Below are 20,152 nucleotides of genomic sequence, written 5' to 3' on the forward strand. Positions count from 1 at the left end.
TGAGCCATATACACTCAGTCAGATTTTATCCGACAATGACAACGTGTCTGCTGTTTTTAGCTATTTTAAATCACTAAAGGTTTTTAATTGTATTTAAAATTTATGTTATTGTTTACGTCTTTATTGGTTTATTTTTTATATCTTTGTTATTATACATCTGGACATGGTGGCCTAACTACTTAGGTCACTGAATGTTTTAATTTTTTACATATGACCGGTATTTGGCGCATTATAGCCTCAGTTGCTGATGCGCCAATAAAACTCAAACCAAACCAAACCAAACCTCATGTCTATCCTACATCTGTTTTTTCTCAATTTGAATTTATGCCCTCTCAGGTGATTATTCTGAGCGAGAGGAAGAATCCCATCAGCATTGAGCATGCTCAAACCATTCAAGGCTTTATATACCTCTATCAGATCACCTCGCCGGTGCCTAGTCTCCAGACACTAATTTGCAAAACTTAAGCCTTTCTTCGTAAGAGCACCCCTTTGTTCCATTCACTAATCTTGTTGCCCTTCTCTGTACTCATTCCAGCATCTCTACGTCCTTCTTGAAATGAGGCCTCCAAACCTGCATACAGTACGAAACAGTACGATTATTCCCTTGCCTTATACAAGGGAATAATCACCTCCTTATCGGTGCTAGAAAAATTCCTATATATCATCGACAATACACCATGAGCTACTCTTGCAGCCCGTCTGCACTGCTCAGAAAACTTCATATCTGCCTGCACAACCACCCCCAGGTCCCTTTCATTCTCTACCACTGTCAGTGTAGTACCACAGAGTTGATACGTTGCTCTGGGGTTGCTGTTTCCCATATGTAGTACTTTACATTTGTCAATGTTAAACTTCATTTGCCACCTCTCAGCCCATCTGCTCAACCTATCCAGATCCTGTTGCAGTAGCATAGTGTCAGTAGTGTCCTTGACAACCCTGCCAACCTTCGTATCGTCTGCAAACTTGGACATTAAGCTTGATATACCATCATTATATCATTTATAAATACAGAAAACAATAATGGACCCAATACTGAACCCTGAGGGACTCCACTAATAACATTAGTCCACGATGAGCAGTATCCATTGATTACCACTCTCTGTCTTCTCCCCCTCAACTGCCCCTTTATCCATAGCAGCAATTTGCCCCCAATGCCACACTGCTCCAATTTGTGCAGCAGTCTTCCATGTGCAACAGTATCAAAACCCTTTCTAAGATCCAAGTATATAATATCAAAGTTATTCCCTGCATCCAGTTCTTTTGTGACTGCATCATAGTATCCAATCAAATTGGTCAGGCAAGACTTCCCCTTAACAAAACCATGCTATGTCTGAGCTATGACTGAAGTCTTGTCTAGATGATCCTGCAGTGCTTCTTTAACCAGTGCCTCCATTAATTTTCCAGGAACAGAAGTTAAACTAACAGGTCTATAATTATTTGTGTTGCCCTTTGATCCTCCTTTGTGAATTGGAGTCACATTTGCACATCTCCAGTCCATGGGTACTTCCCCTGAGTCCAAGGAAGCTCTCATAATTATGGCTAAGGGTTTGCTTACTTCCTTTGCTGCCTCCTTTAATATTAACTGGATAGATCCCATCCACCCCAGGTGCCTTTCTTGTATTTATCTTCAACAATTTCTCCTCCACTTTACTCTCAGTTATTACAAGATTCTCTAGCTTACTGCCAGAGTTGAATACACCTCTGGCATTCCCCTCGCTGAATAACTCCTCATGTGTGAATGTCGATGGAAAATATTCATTCAGTTTGTTAGCTGCCTGAGCAGGATCATCAAGAGTTGACCCATCGATATCAAGTGGACCAATCTGATTCATCCCCTTCCTTCTAGAGTTTACATAAGTAAAGAACTCTTTGCTGTTTTTCTTTGCATCCCTTGCCAAAGATTTCTCGTAATCTGCCTTCGCCTGCCTAACCTCCTTTGTAACTTGGTTACAGATCAACTTGTATCTATCTTAGGCTTCTGTGTCATGTGTTAATTTGTATGTATACCATGCATTTTTCTTCTCTGCCATATGTCTCATTAGTTCATCTGACTTCCACTTAGGCCTGAACCTTGAACAATATTTCTTAGTTGGTATGTAAAGCCTAGTAGCTTCCAAGATAAGTTCTTTGAATGCTTCCCATTTTGATTTTGCTGTTGGTAACATCATCAGTTGGTCCCACTGTATAGAATTTAAATACTGTCTGAGTCCATCGTAGTCGCCTTTACGAAAGCAATAACCCTTCCCTTTACCCCTAATGGTAGTTACCTCTTTGAGTAAATTCCACTTCAGCACACTGTGATCACTGCCACCTAGTGGTTCATTTACCTGCAGATTCTTAATGCATGAAGAATCACTACTGATAATCAAATCAAGAGTATTACTCCCTCTAATTGCTTCCCAAACATGCTGATGTAGAAAACAATCATCCAATAAATCCACAAAAGCCTTGCTAGTGTGTGAGTGACTAGCCCCCAAATTCCAGTCAGTATCTGGGAAATTAAAATCCCCCATTATAAGACTCTCTGATTTACTGGCCCACTCTATTTCCCCGTACAGTTTCTTATTATACTCATCAGAGTCATTAGGCCTATATTTGGAGTATATCCTGGATATACTCCAAAGGTAACAGGATTTCCACTCATTGCCCGTATAATTCAACCGGTCTCTGAGGAACTTAAAACATGTATTGTGGTGTTAAATAATCAGCTTGATATCACTATAATCAATGGTTTATGCAATAAAACGGCTACTTGTATTTTGGTTGCATATTTGAATTTGAATTTTTATTTAATTTCTCTATTATGTCCTCCCTCAGAAGATTTTAATTTATCCTTGAATTATCTAGAAACAACTTTAAATTTCTTGGGTCCACAGAATGTCATAATAACTTCTGATGTAAATGCTAAGTCTCCACTCTGGTTTAGTAATGGAAGCGATCGTCGTGGTCATATGTTGGAGGAATTTATTATTAATAACAGCTTAAATGTAATAAACCTTCCTCAAATTTTTCCAGCTCTGTTGGAGAATCAAATATTGATGTGACATTAACTAATTTTCATTTTAAAGCAGTTGTTCGTGATTGGGTGGTGATTACTGATTGGACAACAAGTGATCATTGGGTTCTATTTTTTGTTGTTACTGATTTTTCTAAACCTGGAGATCAATTTCTACTACAGCCAGCTTTAGTCAGATTTTCCATAAATCATATAAACTGGGAATTATTTGACTCCTCCATTTCTGCAGATTTCCCTGAACAAGACTTTTCGTCTCTTCACTCTTTTACGGCTGCTGGAATTGCTGCCTTATTACGCCAGTCATTACTTAAGGCCTCATACAAATCGGTCAGCAAGAAAAAGATTAATTTAAAGACCTGTTCCTGGTGGACCTCAGAATTGTCTTCTTTAAGGAAAAAGGTACATCAAGCCCGTCGAAAATATCAGCGTCGACGTAGGGATTGGCACTCTGATGAAGTAGCTTATTTTTACTCTCAATATATTTCACTCAAACAATGTTATGTAAAAGCTATTGCCACACGTAAGCGAGAAACATGGAAGGAGTTTGTTCACAGTGCTGGTAATGATAATCCTTGGGGTCTTATTTATAAGATAGCTCGTAATAAGATTCACTCTTTAGATGTATACGGCACTGTGAAAGAAGATTTCCTGGAGACTACTGATTGGATGAATACAGTTAATGTTATTCTTGACAGACTATTCCCGGTGGATGATCTAATTACTGATTCTGTTGTACATTCAAATATTCGAGTTGCAAATTCGCTTTATACCACCAATATTCAGACAGAAGAATTTACCATTGATAAGTTAACCTCTGTTGCTAAAAAGATTAATATTAAGAAATGTCCAGGGATAGACCTGGTTGAAAATACATTTATTTTGCGATTTTTCAAATTGCGTCCACAAGTACTGCTTTTACTTTTTAACAAATGTCTCCAAGAAGGTCTCTTTCCTGATATGTGGAAAATTGCACTTTTAAAACTGATTAAAAAACCAGATAAACCAGCATTAAATCCTAGATCTTATAGGCCTATTGCACTTTTGCCAAATCTTGGGAAGTTTCTAGAGCGTCTAATGACTCTGCGTGTTACTGATCTTCTTCAGTCGAAAAATATGGTGTCCTCTAATCAATATGGGTTCTGTGTAGGGAAGTCCTGTAAAGATGCACTTGTTGAATTTGCTGGCATCATTGAGAGTTCAACATCAAAGTACACATTAGCTACCTTTGTTGATTTCGAGGGCGCTTTTGACTCTTTATGGTGGCAGAGTGCTCTCTAATGGTTACGATCAGCTGGATGCTCTCAGCAACTATACCACCTGTTTACAAGCTATTTCAGTAATCGTCACATTTTAGTGAAATCTAAATTTCAGGAGGTGTCTAGAGAAGTTTCACGAGGGTGTCCCCAGTGGTCAATCCTAGGGCCTCTTATATGGAATATGGTATTACAGGATTGGATTTCCCGTAGTTTCGGTAGTACCAAAATCATCGCTTATGCCGATGATCTTACTATCTTAATTCATGGTTCATCTAGATCTGCTATCGAAAGTAATGCCAATGATGTCTTACAAAATTTATTCCAATGGACAGTGGATAATAAATTGACAATAAGTTCGTCTAAGACTAAAATGATGATCTTTGGATCACATTTAAACCCTCAACGACCCCCTTTAGTGAAGATTAATAATAACAGGATTCCACTTGTCTCTGAAACTAAATTACTTGGGATTACAATTGACTCAAAGCTTAATTTTGTCTCTCATTTAAATAATGTAACAACAAAGATCAGAAGATTCACTGGTGTTATTGTAAAAATTTCTCGTTCAGACTGGGGACTTTCTAGACGTACCACGAGAATCTATTATAACGCCGTATTCCTTCCTATGGCTACTTATGCTGCAGGTGTATGGTTTCACAGGCTTAGAACTGTTAAATTTCGATTGAAGTTGGCTACTATGCAACACACAATATTATTATGTATGTTAAGAGCTTGTCGAACTCTTTCAACTTCTGCACTGCAGGTTCTTGCAGGTGTATTGCCATTGGACCTTCACGTAGCTTACAGAGGTCTTTGTTATAGGTTAAAAAACCAACTATCAACTGAATTTATGGGTTTGGTTCTGAATATTAATTCAGATATTAAGCAAGAACGTAATCGTTTGTGAAATGAAATGATAAATCTGTGGCAGACCCACTGGGATACGTCATCTGTCGGATCTGTTACTAGGACTTTTTTCAATGAGGTGACCTTTTGTGTAAAGCAGAAACCTGTTTGGTTCTCTTTAGACTTATATACATCCTTCCTCTTAACGGGACATGGATCTCTTAACGAAAAACTATGTCGTTTTGGTCTTTCTAGAACGGAAGCTTGTCAATGCGGGGAAAATGAAAATTGGAGCCACATTTTATTTGAATGTCCACTGTATAATGACTTTAGAGATGTTCTTCGTTCATCAGTTTCTACACTCTCTCATGGGCATGAAACTTTGCTGGTGGGAGACAAGAATTCTTATGTTGCTCTTCAGCAGTTTGCATCTAATGTTTTCACAAGAAGAAGAATTAGTTATACGGCTACGAATAATTCTACTCCTTTGTCTGGTGGAGCTGCTCAATAGGGAGTAACATTCCCTAATTTTTCTTTTATTTTTTTATTATTTTATATTATTTTATTTATTATTATTTATTTATTATTATTTTATTTTTTTTTATTATTATTATTTTTTTATTTATTTTATATATATATATACGTGTATATATATTTTTTAACACCACAGGGAAATTTTTTTTTTTTTCTCTCCTCTGGAGTGGGCCCCCAGAGGAATCTGGCCCATCTTTTGCCAACATCAGGTGGGTCAGAGTCTCGAATTGAGACAGTGCGAGCTCCATTGAGACTGGCCCACCTTCCCGTGGTGTGGACGAGTACCCAGAATCATCTGTCCAGGTGACTGATGATTCTGGGTTGCCAAGCGGTCAGACACAACAACAGAACACACACAGAATACACACAAACATACACTACTTATTTCTGGCCCTTCTACATTGTTCTTCACAGAGATACGAGGCGGAGATGAACTGACGTTCTAGGTGCCGCCCATTACAAAAACACATGTCCACATGTCCACATGCCTCCCGAACATGCTGATGTAGAAAACAATCATCCAATAAATCCACAAAAGCCTTGCTAGTGTGTGAGTGACTAGCCCCCAAATTCCAGTCAATATCTGGGAAATTAAAATCCCCCATTATAAGACTCTCTGATTTACTGGCCCACTCTATTTCCCCGTACAGTTTCTTATTATACTCATTAGAGTCATTAGGCCTATAGCACACTCCTACTCTCAATTTTGATCTCCCAATGCTTATGTCACACCAAACTGACTCGACACTGCACTGTCCAGCAATGTCGACTGGCTTCACTTCCTTGGATTTTATGTATTTCTTAACTAATAGCATAACCCCTCCTCCCCTCCTACCCTGTCTATCTTTTCTGTAGACACTGTACTCCCCAAATTCCAGTTCTGCATTCCTTATATCTGTGTGACACCACGTCTCTGAAATTCCCACAATATCTGCCTTTGATGTTTTGAGCAATACTTCAAATTCATCAAATTTATTTACTAAACTCCTAGCATTGGTGTACACGCAAGTATACATGCACCTGTTCTTTTTCTTAGCTACCCCATAATACGTAGGACTGTAGTAGGAATCTGTTAGCTTAGTACAGTATTGGAAATTAATCAATTAAATCTATAAATCCTTTTAATTTTTATTTTTAACTAAATTGTATTTAAACAGAAATCATGTCCCAGACTAGAGCAGCAAAGTAATCTGTGCAAAGTAGCAAAAGTGCTGTGGTTTGGGGGAGAACCGTAGGGAATGATTCTCTAACGCATCACAGTTTAAAAAAATGTGTAAAATGTGACATGTTTGTGGATCTCTCTCTCGAACAGGACATGATCCATCCATGGAGGATGTCTTTGTGTGTGTGTGTGTGCTAAGTGCAAAGAATGTGAAGGAATTTAGCGCCAACTCAGCCTTCTGATGGGTGTATATGAGAGCTTGAAGGGTCGGGTGGATATCCTCGAAGGAATTAAAATGGGGAGGCCCATCAAGTTCTCAGCCCAGCTCAATGCCAGAGCACACTCTTATGCGCCAGGCAACACAGTGGTAACTTTCAGGGCAGAATGCACTGGTCCCGCAGGATCTAGTTATTGTTGGTGACTCAATTGTCAAGGAAATGGCAAATATATTGTGCAAAAAGGATAGGTGGAATAGGACCAGGGTATGTCTGCCAGGTGCAAAGGTTCATGGCGTTCTAGAGCAGATATCATCTTTTAAGGCACAAAACGTGATATCATTGTACATGTTGGCACTAATGAATTAAGTGTAGGAGATCTGCGGATTTACTAAGAAAGTACAGATCACTGCTGTAAAAAAGGCACGAGTTATGGTTAAATTTGAAAGTGTCTGCATTTCTGCCCAGTCACAATAGGAGGGAGTATATGATGAGAGCCTTGTTAATCAATTTGGGCCTGGAGAGATTGTGAAGGGCTCATGGGGTAGCATTTTTCTCAGTGTGGTGTGTGCTTGTTAACAGGAGTGACTGCTTCTACAGGGATGGGATACACTTAAATGAAAAGTGTGCAAGAATATTTGCTGATGCTATCGAGGCAATGTTATGTGGGTCAGAAAACTGCTGGGTTGTGGGTATTCACAGATTAATAGGTTAACAGTAGCCTCAGGCAGAGGTGGAAATTATTCTTGCACTGCTTCTATTGGAATGAGCAGCAGCCCAGAAAGCCAGCTGCTGGGGATTTCAGGAACTGCTGGGAGTCATGAAACAAGTAAATACATGGGCTGTGTTAGAGTAACTAAAATTAAGAACAGGTGCATGTATACTTGCATGTACACCAATGCTAGGAGTATAGTAAACAAATTTGATGAATTTGAAGTGCTGGTTAAGACATCCAAGGCAGACATTGTTGGGATATCAGAGACTCAGATATAAGGGATGCAGTATTGGAATTTGGGGAGAACAATATGTACAGAAAGGATAGTCAGGAGAGGAAGGGAGGAGGGGTTATTCTGTTAGTTAAGAAACACATCTAAGGAAGTGCATCCAGTTGACATAGATGAATAGTGCAATGTTGAGTCAGTTTGTTATGACATAAGCACTGGGAAATCAAAAATCAGGGTAGGAGTTTGTTATAGGCCTAATGACTCTGAAGAGTACAATGAACAATTACAGAGAAATAGAGTGGGCCAGTAAATCAGAGTGTCTTATAATGGGGGATTTAAATTACCCAGATATTGATTGGAACTGTGGTTGGTCACTCGCACACTAGCAAGGCTTTTGTGGATTTATTGGATGATTGTTTTCCACAGCAGCATGTTAGAGAGGCAACAAGAGGGAGTAACATTCTTGATCTGATTATCAGCAGTGATTATTCATGCATTAAGAATTTACAGATAAAGGAAACACTAGGTAGCAGTGATCACAGTGTAATGATGTGGGATTTACTTAAAGATGTAACTATTAGTAGTGTAAATGGCTGAACTATTTACACGTGGCCAGATTTTAGATGACAGAGACAATATCTCTGACATTTTTAACTTTCTACACACTATTAATTTATACGCAAAGATTTAAATTTATACAGGTTTATATTTAACTTTAAATTATATTTAAATTTATATAGGTTACCATAGTACTCTGTATATATTTTAGAACATCATATTTACCTTTTGATGGATGGTAGCCTGTTCATAGGTTACCAAACATATTTTGTACTCTTTTTATTTTTGACTTGGTGCATTATGGCCTAAGCTGCCAATGTGCCATAAAAAATTAAACCAACCAACCTGCCTTGTTCCTGCTGGCCAAATTCCTGTATATCATTGATTAACCCCATGAGCTGTTCTAGGAGTCTATTTGCTCTACTTCTCAGACCATCTGCTTAATTTTTATAGATCTTGTTGCAGTGGCATACTCTTACTGTCTTAGCCAACTTTTGTATCATTTGCAAGTTTAGACATTAAGCCCGATATACCTTTAACAATATCATTAATAAATATTGTAAACAGTAAGGGGCCCCAGCACTGAATTCTGAGGAACTCCACTAATAATGTTATTCTAAGAAGAACACGACTGGTTTTGGAATCAATTTTCTGCATGCTGTTAGTGAAAACACAAGTGTACTTTGTTTTTGGTTAGCTGGATTTCCAATAATAAGTTCTTGTTTCAAAGGGTGAGGTGGATATAAATGTTTCAGGGGATACCTGGGATGCTGCCATTTCTGCCTTGAATGCATGGGTGCAAGTGCACCACCTTTGGATGTCAAAGTAATAAACAATTTTTAATATTGGCATTAATTTATTGAAACATTCAAACATTACAAATTCTAAAAAGAAAAAAAATATTCATTTAAATAATTTATTAAAACAAGTACAAAATTAAAATAACTCTTGCAAAACAGAATTAGACCCTGTTAATTTTCGTTGTTATCTTTAAATAAAAATTGCAATCTTCTCAGCTTCTCTGCAAATATAGTTTGATACAGTTGTGTTCATGACATCTTCATTGCCAACGACAAAATTACGCACCTTTTTCTTTTTAACTCTGCCCAAATGGCTCAAAGTCTGCATAGTACTTTCTCCCACCAATCACGAAACATTGGCTCGACTGAACGTGTAAATCAGTCAAGCTTGACTTAATTAAGATATTGCATGTATTCGAAAATTTGTTGAACAAACCATTTATTCCCACATGCACCACCTTCAGTCTGCGTGGTAGCACAGTGGTATCATCATCATCCTCCCCACAACGAGTGGAAAAGGCCCGGCTTTGAATCCTGTCGATGACACGAGGAACTTTTAAGAGTTTTTTTCACTCTGTGGCTGAGTTAGTCGGTCTCAGGCATAGATAGCAAGGTTTCCCCCCAGAAATAGGTTTTTCATCCAGCAAAACAGGCAAATCAGCTAGAGAACACACAATTTACAGACACAATACTCATTGGGTAAATGTAATAACTTACCTGGTCACCCTAATGTAATACAGTAGAACATTGATTATCCAAACTATTTGGGACCAAGGTTTGTTCGGATAGTCAAATATACTTTAGAATACCCAGTTTATATGAAACAAAGTGTAATTAGGCCTACAATTAAATTATTGTATCCAAGGTTATTGTTGCTGTATTTTGAAATATGAAGTATTATAAAAAATAATTGATTTAGGAAATGTTTTGTAAATAATAACCAAAACGTTTTGAAGAAACAATGTATATTATATATTTCATTTATTTTGAACTTACTTAATTGTTTTACATGGTTTCAACTATAAATCACACTTTTTTTTTTTTTTACGTAAATAGAAATAAACAAACACAAGTAACTGCACACAAATAAGTGCATAATGAATCTTGGGAAGGTTTATTTTTTAAAATATGTAATCTTGAATTTTTCTTTGAACCATGCGAGATTGTATTTTTTTCACTGTGAGGTCTCTCATCCTCTTTAATAGCAATATCTCTGTAGAAGTGCATTCAGACAGTTGTTCACGCCATGCCATTGCAGTTTCTAGCCAGTGAAGGCGGCCTCTGCGTGAGCGTACCCGCTCCCTCTTCATCTTTGTCATCAGAATCACTTTGGTTAAAGTCAGAACGTTCTTCATCCTGTACTGATGCAACAATTTCTTCTTCAGTTAAGATATGGATAACCGGGATCTTCAGTATCGTTGTTTAACCATGCCTCTGCATCATCTTGCCCACACTCGGAAAACCCGGGAATCCCTTTAAATAAAGTTATAATTTTGCTTATGTCTTCATTCAAATCTTACACATGTGTGACTATTTCTTTGGCAGTACCCTAAAGTCCATGCCTTTTTCAGATTTCTCTCCGAAAACATGTTCTAGGCATCTGTTAACATGTAGCAACAATCCTTAATGTTGAGCTTCTTTGAAAACTCAACCACACTCTCTCTTCATCTCTTTCTGGTAGCAGCAAGTGATACAAGACTTGTTTTTTGTACATATTTTTTAGTTTTTCCATAACACCTTGATCCATTAGCTGCATCAGGGCTGTAACATTTGTCGGTAAAAACCTGACAATGAAGTTCTCATCATTTGAATTCATTTTTTCAAGAGGAGGGTGGGATGGTGCATTATCAATAATTTAAAATAAATAAATGCACAAGGCATAATACTTTAAGAGTTTGGTATCTATATATGATATCGGTGTTTAGATACACCATAGATAACTCTTAAGAAACTACAAAGTAGTTGTTGGCGGCATCATTTGCTCTTTCTCATATTGTGCTCTGCCTTCACGACGAGTTGCCATGATATTGCACTACCTCGATATATAGATACCAAACTCTTAAAGTATTATGCCTTGTGCATTTATTTATTTTAAATATTGACATCTACACCTATTGGCATCTCTCATATGGTGTGATTAACTTCACAACTGGGGCGTCATGTCTGCAATACCAGGGTACCTGCCCACCCACTGATGATTGGCCAATAGCCATGAAACAGTGCTGTCTGGATGGTGGTACTCAACTGAGAATAAGTAACAATAGTCTTCTCTATCAGTGAAGCGTTACTTATTCGAGGTACTTATCTAGGGCCTAAAGCAGAGACAATTCCTATATATTACAAAAAAATTCGGGATATGTGCACGCAGTTCAGGGAGAAAGATATAGATCCTTTTAAGGGTGGTTTAAAACATCTCTACTGGGCACTGTTTAACTCGGAAAATCCAGAAAAACCAAATTTAGGAAACCTTAATGCGCAGTTGTTTTTTAAAAATCTAAAAATTGGCGGAAACTACCCATCACGTATTGATTTTTTGTGAAGGGTTGGTTATGGAAATATACCAGTGAACGATATCACGTATAGATTTAGTCAGACAGGCAACAGATTATGCGAATTTTGTACCGAAAATGAAACAGTGTACCATTTATTTCATTACTGTCGATTCGTGCAGGAAGTTTGGAAGAGAATTTGTCGATTTTTGAGGATAAGACAGTTCACGCTGGAGGAGGTAATTTACTTGCAATTCAATCATCCCTTGGGCAAGAAAAAAATGTTCACTATATTTTTATTTACAGAGGCAAAATATCATGTGTGGAAGCTCCGAAAATGGAAAAGGTTTGGGACCTTCAGGAGATCTCTTTGGGGCTTGAAACAAACAATGTCTGGTTCCATGCAAAGGTTTTTACAGTTGGAAAAATGGCGTTTAGGGGCTGATAAGTTTCTGAAAAGGTGGGGAGAGCCACCTCTTCTGTGCAGTTTGGTTGGAGATGAGGTTCATCTAAAGTACTGGTTTTAGTTATTTGCAAAAAAAAAAAAAAAAAAAAAAGCAGCACCTGGGTTTCTTTTTCGTTTATTACAAAATTCAGTTTTCTTGATAAAAATCTAGACGTCTTAGGTTCTCATCAAAACAGTTCCATGCTATAGGTTTGAATTTTATAACTCAATTTGTTTGGTTAAATAGCTCTGGTCCAATGGGTTTTTTCACCTTTAATTCACAAATAGCTTTGAGACGATCGTCTAGATTTAGATTTTTTATGATTTAGGTTTGAATGTTATAATTCATTTGTTTGGCTTCATAGATCTGGTCCAATGGGTTTTTTTTTCACATTAAATTCACAATAGCCATGAAACAGTGCTGTCTGGGTGGTGGTACTCAACTGAGAATAAGTAACAATAGTCTTCTCTATCAGTGAAGCGTTACTTATTCGAGGTAGTGCAATATCATGGCAACTCGTCGTGAAGGCAGAGCACAATAAGAGAAAGAGCAAATGATGCCGCCAACAACTACTTTGTAGTTTCTTAAGAGTTATCTATGGTGTATCTAAACACCGATATCATATATAGATTATCAATAATAAACAAAACTTTATCAGCTTTATCCTCATTTTCTTGATGCCTCTTCACACTTGGAATAAAATCTTGGCTAAACCAATCTAAAAAAATGTTGGAATTCATCCAAGTATTTTTCTGTCCTTTATATCATACTGGTAGGCACTTTACACCTTTAAAGCATCTTGGATTCTTGAATTTCCTAATCACCAACAATGGTAAAAGATGCTGTCCACTTGCATTTACACACACCATGATGGTATCATGCTGTTTTGTTAGCTTTGGAACAAGGAGCAGCCATTTTGCGTTATGATGCAAGTGATTTACGAGGGAGTGACTTCCAATTAAGACCAGTTTCATCTGCATCTAAATGTCATCCTTGGAAAACCTTCTTCCTCCACTATTTTCAGAAAAGACTTTAAAAGCTGCTGCTGGGACATCACCTGATAAAGCTTCTTGAATTTCAAGCTCCCATATACCGTGGAAAGATTTGAAATTATTCAGCCATCCTGTACTGGCTTTAAATTCAGATGGCTTTTAAAATTTTGATTCAATTATTATTATTATTTAGCCATATAGTGCAAGGAAGCCTTATGCTGCACCAGCCAAAAAAAAAAAAAATTCCCGAGAGAGAGAGAGAGAGAGAGAGAGAGTAGAAAGGAATCACCAAAAAAAAAAAGAGAAGAATAATGATATCCTGCTCAGGACCCTGGGTGTGCCAAGCCCATACTCACCGGATGTGAGCCCCTGGGGTGATAATTGTAATGCTTTTTTGCATAACAGAGGTCCAGAAATAGGTTCGCCTTGACTTCTCTTTTGTAGAAACCATAAGTGAACAGCATCTTCTAATTTCTCGCCACTAGCTTTTTTCATAGTTTTCCTGTTTTTTATAGCCATGTTCATTGTCTAACTTTGAAGTAAACTTCAAAATTTCATTTTTTTTCTGCTCTTTATGTCAGATATGGTTGCTTTACCAACGTTAAAAATCTTAACGTTGGTAAAGATTTCAGCCTGTTTCCAGTCTATTAATAATTGTTATCTTGTTTTCTGTTAGCAACGCATTGCAGTTTCTTTTGCCTGTAGATGCCATTACTAACACAAAGGTGCAGCAGTATTAAAATTAAAAAGCAAAATGACACAATATTTCACTTTGAAATAGCACAAACAAAAACTGAAACATTGAGTGATTAGAAATAAAATGCTTGAAATAACCTCACACTGCATGGCTCGCAGCAGACTGAGTGAAAGCTAACCGCCCCCACCATACTCCCGCACTCACAACGAACAATGGTACAATTGACAATGATGCAACAAGGTCATGGGACACTAACCTGGGTCCACACAGTAGTTAAAGCCAACATTTGATTTTTAACTCCTGTAATGACAAATTAAGAGTATTTCTATGCTATACTGCATATATCTTCAAATAAATAATCGGAAACAAATGCATCAGGCAGCAGGAATAATATTTCAGCATGACAACCAGTGCACTAAGAGTAGATACTGCAATTTGGGGGGGGGGGGGGAATTCAGATAATTGACGGTTTGGATAATCAACGTTCTACTGTAGGGGTTTTTTTTTTTTTTTTGCACCACCTTTCAAAATATCCTGCCAGTGCCCACGTTTGAGTATATATATATGTATGCCCCAGTTTCATTTGTTGATTTAAATGTTTATTGTGATATTGAAATTTGTGGATAATAATTAACTGATGTTGAGATATTTTCCCAGATACAAACACAAAAAGAACAAGATGATGATAATGTAGAAGCAGGAATTTGGGAATTTGTACCTAACTGCTAGGAAACTTAGAAAGCAGCAGATCTACTGTGTAGATTTATTGAGGGCCTTCTAACTGTAACAGGAAATAATTTCCCTGTAATAATCATACTGAAGATATTGTAGAATTAGAATTGGTGAAGAAAATGCACCAGTCCTTTCTTGCTAAAGTGGATTATAAGTTTACATTTATGTTTAATATAGTATAATACAGTTATATTATGAACAAATCTTGTTGCTACCAGCAAACCATAGAAATAAACTTTAAAACTTACATAAGAGTGCTTATTTTCTTTTTACCTCAAAGAACTAAATTTTTCAGAAATGAATATTATTCTTACTGCACTTATTTTATTTGCTTCAGACTTATAAATATTTCAAATGAATCCATGAATAAAAAGTTGCTCTTTATCTACAAACATTCAAAAAATGTTTAATTATTTTATTTTGATTCTAGATATATAAGCCAAATTTGTGTTATTTTAGGTATGTAAGCCAAATCTTATTTTTCACTTCAAGTGATATGATAGTGTGATTAGTGCAGCTGTTATATTTTCTTGAATTCTTGAACTAAAACAGATTTTTTTTTTTTTTTTAATTTAGTGGTGGTGGGTTTATCTTGGAGAAATCAATAAGTCAATTTCATGGTCTTGCCTTGTTTCAGCCAGTTATAAATGGTAAGTTATTTACCACCTTCATTCTTGATTATTTTTCTTCTTATTAATTATTTAATAAATAAAAACTTAATTTTATGATTATTAATGAGTAATTGTGTAAGACTAAATTCATTAGACTAAGTCAAATATTAAACTCCATGCAGTAAGTTATATATGTTTATTATATGGAACCCATGTTTTCAGCTTCGATACAAGAAAATTTTTGAATGGCAGATAACTCTGAAAGTATTATAGAATGGACACATGGCTATGTCACTTCACAAGTGATGCATATCATACTGCAGATTCTGTATAGTATGGATTTGCAATTTACTGTTCAACAGTAAATATAATGATTAGCATTTCTCTAATTAGCTCAATAAGGTTAACATTCTGCAGAGGCAAGTAATGATTAAAAATGCTGCAAAGACAATTAAATGATTAAGAGTGTTTGAGCAATAGAAAATGGGTAACCAGTCACACTGAGGTGGGCCATTACCCACTGATGAAAGGATAATAATTCCTTAAGTAGTCCATATGAGTAATGGTCCTCATTGAGAATAAAATTTTCAACCAGAACCACTTGCTTAAATTGTAAGAGTGAAGAAACTCATTGTAATCTGCTTCAATATGTGATTTGTATGGTGCTTTTTATGAGTTATATGGTGCTTGGTGAGTTGTATGGTCATTATAACTACACATAAAAATGATGCATTTACACTACTTGCTTGATAATTGATATAGTTATTGGTGTGACATAAGCACTGCGAAAGAAAAATTAAGAGTAGGAATGTGTTATAGACCTAATGACTCGAATGAGTACAATGAACAATTGTAGAGAGAAATAGAGTGGGCTAGTAAATCAGAATGTCTTATAATGGGGGATTTTAACTTCCCAGATATTGACTGGAACTTTTGGGTTGGTCACTCACACACTAGTCAGACTTTTGTGGATTTATTGGATGATTGTTTTCTGCAGCAGCATGTTCGAGAGGCAACCAGAGAAAGTAATACTCTTGATCTGGTTATCAGCAGTGATCATTCGTGTATTAAGAATTTGCAGATAAAGGAACCACTAGGTGGCAGTGATCACAATGTACTGATGTGGGATTTACTTAAAGATTTAATTACCATCAGGGGTAAAGGAAAGGGTTTTTGCTTCCGTAAAGGTGAGTACAGTGGTCTCCGACAGTTTTTAAATTCTGTACAGTGGGATCAACTGACGATGTTACCAACAGCAAATTCTAAGTGGGAAGCATTCAAGGAATTAATCGTGGAAGCTACTAAAAGTTTCATACCTATTAAGAAATATTGTTCACGGTTTAGGTCTAAATGGTTATCTAATGAACTAATGAGACTCATAATAGAGAAGAAAATTGCATGGGATGCATATAAATTATCAAGCGACTCAGAAGTCTATGGCAGATATAAGCTAGTCTGTAATCAGGTGACAAAGGAGGTTAGGCAGGCAGGCGAAGGCAGATTACGAGAAATCCTTGGCAAAAGATGCTAAGAAAAACAGCAAGGATTTCTTTACTTATATAAACTCTAAAAGGAAGGGGATGAATCTGATTGGTCCACTTGACATCAATGGTTCGACTGTTGATGATCCTGCTCAGATAGCAAACAAACTGAATGAGTATTTTGCATCTACATTCACACATGAGGAATTATTAAGGTTTGAAAATGGCAGAAGATTATCAAATTGTAGCAGGATACTTAATGATTTTTTAATAACTGAAAGCAAAATGGAGGAGAAATTGTTGAAGTTAAACATAAGAAAAGCACCTGGGGTGGATGGGATCTATCCAGTTATATTAAAGGAGGCGGCAAAGCAACTAAGCAAACCCTTAGCCATAATTATGAGAGCGTCCTTGGACTCAGGGGAGGTTCCCACAGATTGGAGATGTGCAAATGTATCCCCAATTCACAAAGGGGGATCGAAGGGTGACACGAGTAATTACAGACCAGTCAGTTTAACTTCTGTTCCGGGTAAAATAATGGAGTCACTGGTTAAAGATGCAGGATCATCCAGACAAGACTGCAGCAATAATTCAGACACAGCATGGGTTTGTTAAGGGAAAGTCTTGTCTGACAAATTTGATAGGATATTATGATGTGGTTACAAAGGAACTGGATGCAAAAAATAATTTTGATATCATATATTTGGATTTCAGGAAAGCTTTTGACACTGTTGCGCATGGAAGACTATTGTACAAATTGGAGCAGAATGGTATTAAGGGTAAGTTGCTACAATGGATAAAAGGATGGTTAAGTTGGGGAAGACAGAGGGTGGTAATCAATGGGTGCTGCTGTTCTTGGACTAATGTTATTAGTGGAGTCCCACAGGGTTCGGTGTTAGGTCCACTGTTGTTTTGTATATTTATTAATGATATTGATGAAGGTATATCAGGCTTAATGTCGAAGTCTGCAGATGATACAAAGGTGGGCAGGGTTGTTAATGACAGTAGTGGCAGTGTGCTACTGCAACAGGATCTAAATAATTTGGGCAGATGGGCTAAGAAGTGGCAACTGAAGTTTAACCTTGACAAATGCAAAGTATTGCATATGGGTAGAAGTAACCCCAGAGAAACGTACCAACTGTGTGGTATTACACTTAAGATGATAGAAAATGAAAAAGACCTGGGAGTAATTGTGCAGTCAGATATGAAGTTTTCTGAGCAATGCAGACAGGCTGCCAGGGCAGGTCATGGGGTTTTGTCAATGATATATAGGAATTTTGCTAGCAGGGAAAAGGAGGTGATTATCCCTCTGTATAAGGCAATGGTCAGGCCACGCCTTGAGTACTGCATACAGGTCTGGAGGCCTCATTTTAGGAAGGATGTAGATTTACTTGAGCGTGTACAGAGAAGGGCAACAAGATTGGTGAGGGGAATGAAGGGATCCTCTTACCAAGGGAGGCTTAAGTTCTGCAAATTGCAGTGGCTGGAGACTAGGCACCTGCGCGGTGATCTGATTGAGGTATATAAGGCCTTGAATGGGTTGAGCACGCTGAATTCTGATGGGATCCTTCCACTTGTTCAGATTACAAACCTAAGGGGGCATAAATTCAAATTAAGAAAAGACAGATGTAGATTAGATGTGCGGAAATTTGCCTTTAGCCAGCGGGTGGTTAATTGCTGGAACAAACTTCCATCTCTCGTTGTGGAAGTTGATAGGTTGAATAAATTTAAGGAGGAACTGGACAGGCATTTGTAGGGAATGGTGTGGTTTTTTTTTTTTTTTTTTTTTTTGGCTGATGCTGCATAAGCTCATACACTTGCTTTCTTGCATCAAATGCCACTACTACTACTACTACTACTACTACTACTACTACCCTTAGTATTATAATGGCTGGGTGATATATGGAAGTAGACTTTTTCTGCATTTGGAGAGGAAAAAAAAAGTTTAAAGTGGCTCTCCAATTCTTTGAATTTTGCCCAACTATCTGCTTCAACCAATGCAGCAGGCAATTCATTTTAGTGATCTACAACACACTGCCTGAAAGTCTACTTCATGAAATCCAGTCTTTTATTATTCTCCAAAATTTTGTATTTGTGCTCCTTGGTTTTTTTTGAGGCTTGGATCAAATGTTATTCTAGTAGTATCTGAGAATTGAGACTCATATTTGATAAAAAAAGTGTCTGTGTGACTAGAAAACAGAAGCCAGCTGACATTCGGAATATTAAAATCATCAAGAAAAATTACCTCACCATTAGGAAAGTGGAACTAGAGGAAGTTAAGTTTCAAAGAAAGGAAGTCAGAGTTCCAAGTGATTAAGGAATTGGGAGATCAATAGAGGCAACAGATGAATTTGAGAGAAAGATCAAAAAGAGGAGGTTCAATTACTAAGTCTCTGACAGGGAATATCGGAGTGGACCTATACACATGTACTACTTTTGAAGTGAAAGGAATCATACAGTGCATAATTAAGACAATTAAGAGATTAGAAGTGATTGAATTAACTGGGATTTCTTCAGAAAAGTAATTGAGACTCAGCAGACTGTAAGTGGAAATTGCCATCATTGAGGATGGAACAAACTGTGAATATTTCTGAAATGAATGAGGAAGTGTTTGGGAGATTTAAATCTTTTTGCAGATAAGTTTGTTCTGTTAGTAGTTTGATTGCTCATGATGTATTCAGTAGTGGGGGGGGGGGAATCTGTTGTATAAAGTAATGAAATTTTGGATATGGTGTACACACACAGAAAGGGTATATTTGATCCAGCTCCTTGACATAATGTAACCTCAATAATGCCCTTCCCCCACATACACACTACTCCAGTCACTGTCTGTCAGAGTAGAGGCAGTGAGATACACTAGCTGATCTGGATGCCTCCTACAGAGCTACCAATAGATTTGGTCCAGTGGACTACCTAGCAGCCTGCAAACACTGTTTTAGAGTTGTACCCTCAAAATGTGAAGAAAATAGGATCTTGCCATGATGCCCATCATAACCTCAAAAGGTATCAATTATACAGCATGATGAAAGAGATGGAGTTTTCAGAGCTTTTCTCTGGATACTGAACATGAGTTTCACTATTCCAATAAGCGTGATGATATTGCAGCAGTTTATGAGCATCCTCTACCACCTAGTATTGTCTAGTACACAAGGTATTATGGGCAGGAGCAGCAGTGCGTAGCACACGCTTCTTGATTAGACCGGGGTTCGAGCCCGTGACCACCAAATACGGAGGATGCGGAAAGGTCAGGGAATGACCATCGCTTATCCCCCTGGAGCAATATGGCCTTAGTTGCTAATGCTCCTAAAAACCAAGTAACAACAACAACAAGGTATTATTATTATTATCAGCCATACGGTGCAAGGAAGCCCGA

General features: G+C 37.3%; 1 protein-coding gene across 1 annotated transcript in view; it reads left to right on the forward strand.

The window, feature by feature from the left end:
* LOC150080633 (solute carrier family 41 member 1-like) overlaps nt 1–20,152 on the forward strand; it is a 227,043-nt gene that overhangs the window by 110,973 nt on the left and 95,918 nt on the right. The window contains exon 8 of the mRNA XM_090380764.1: nt 15,264–15,337. Coding sequence (XP_090236890.1) covers nt 15,264–15,337 — 74 coding nt within the window. The remainder of the gene's footprint in view (nt 1–15,263; nt 15,338–20,152) is intronic.

This window comes from Mastigoproctus giganteus, chromosome 9 (assembly GCF_048544385.1).
Source record: "Mastigoproctus giganteus isolate SK-2022 chromosome 9, ASM4854438v1, whole genome shotgun sequence".
NCBI lineage: Eukaryota > Metazoa > Arthropoda > Arachnida > Uropygi > Thelyphonidae > Mastigoproctus > Mastigoproctus giganteus.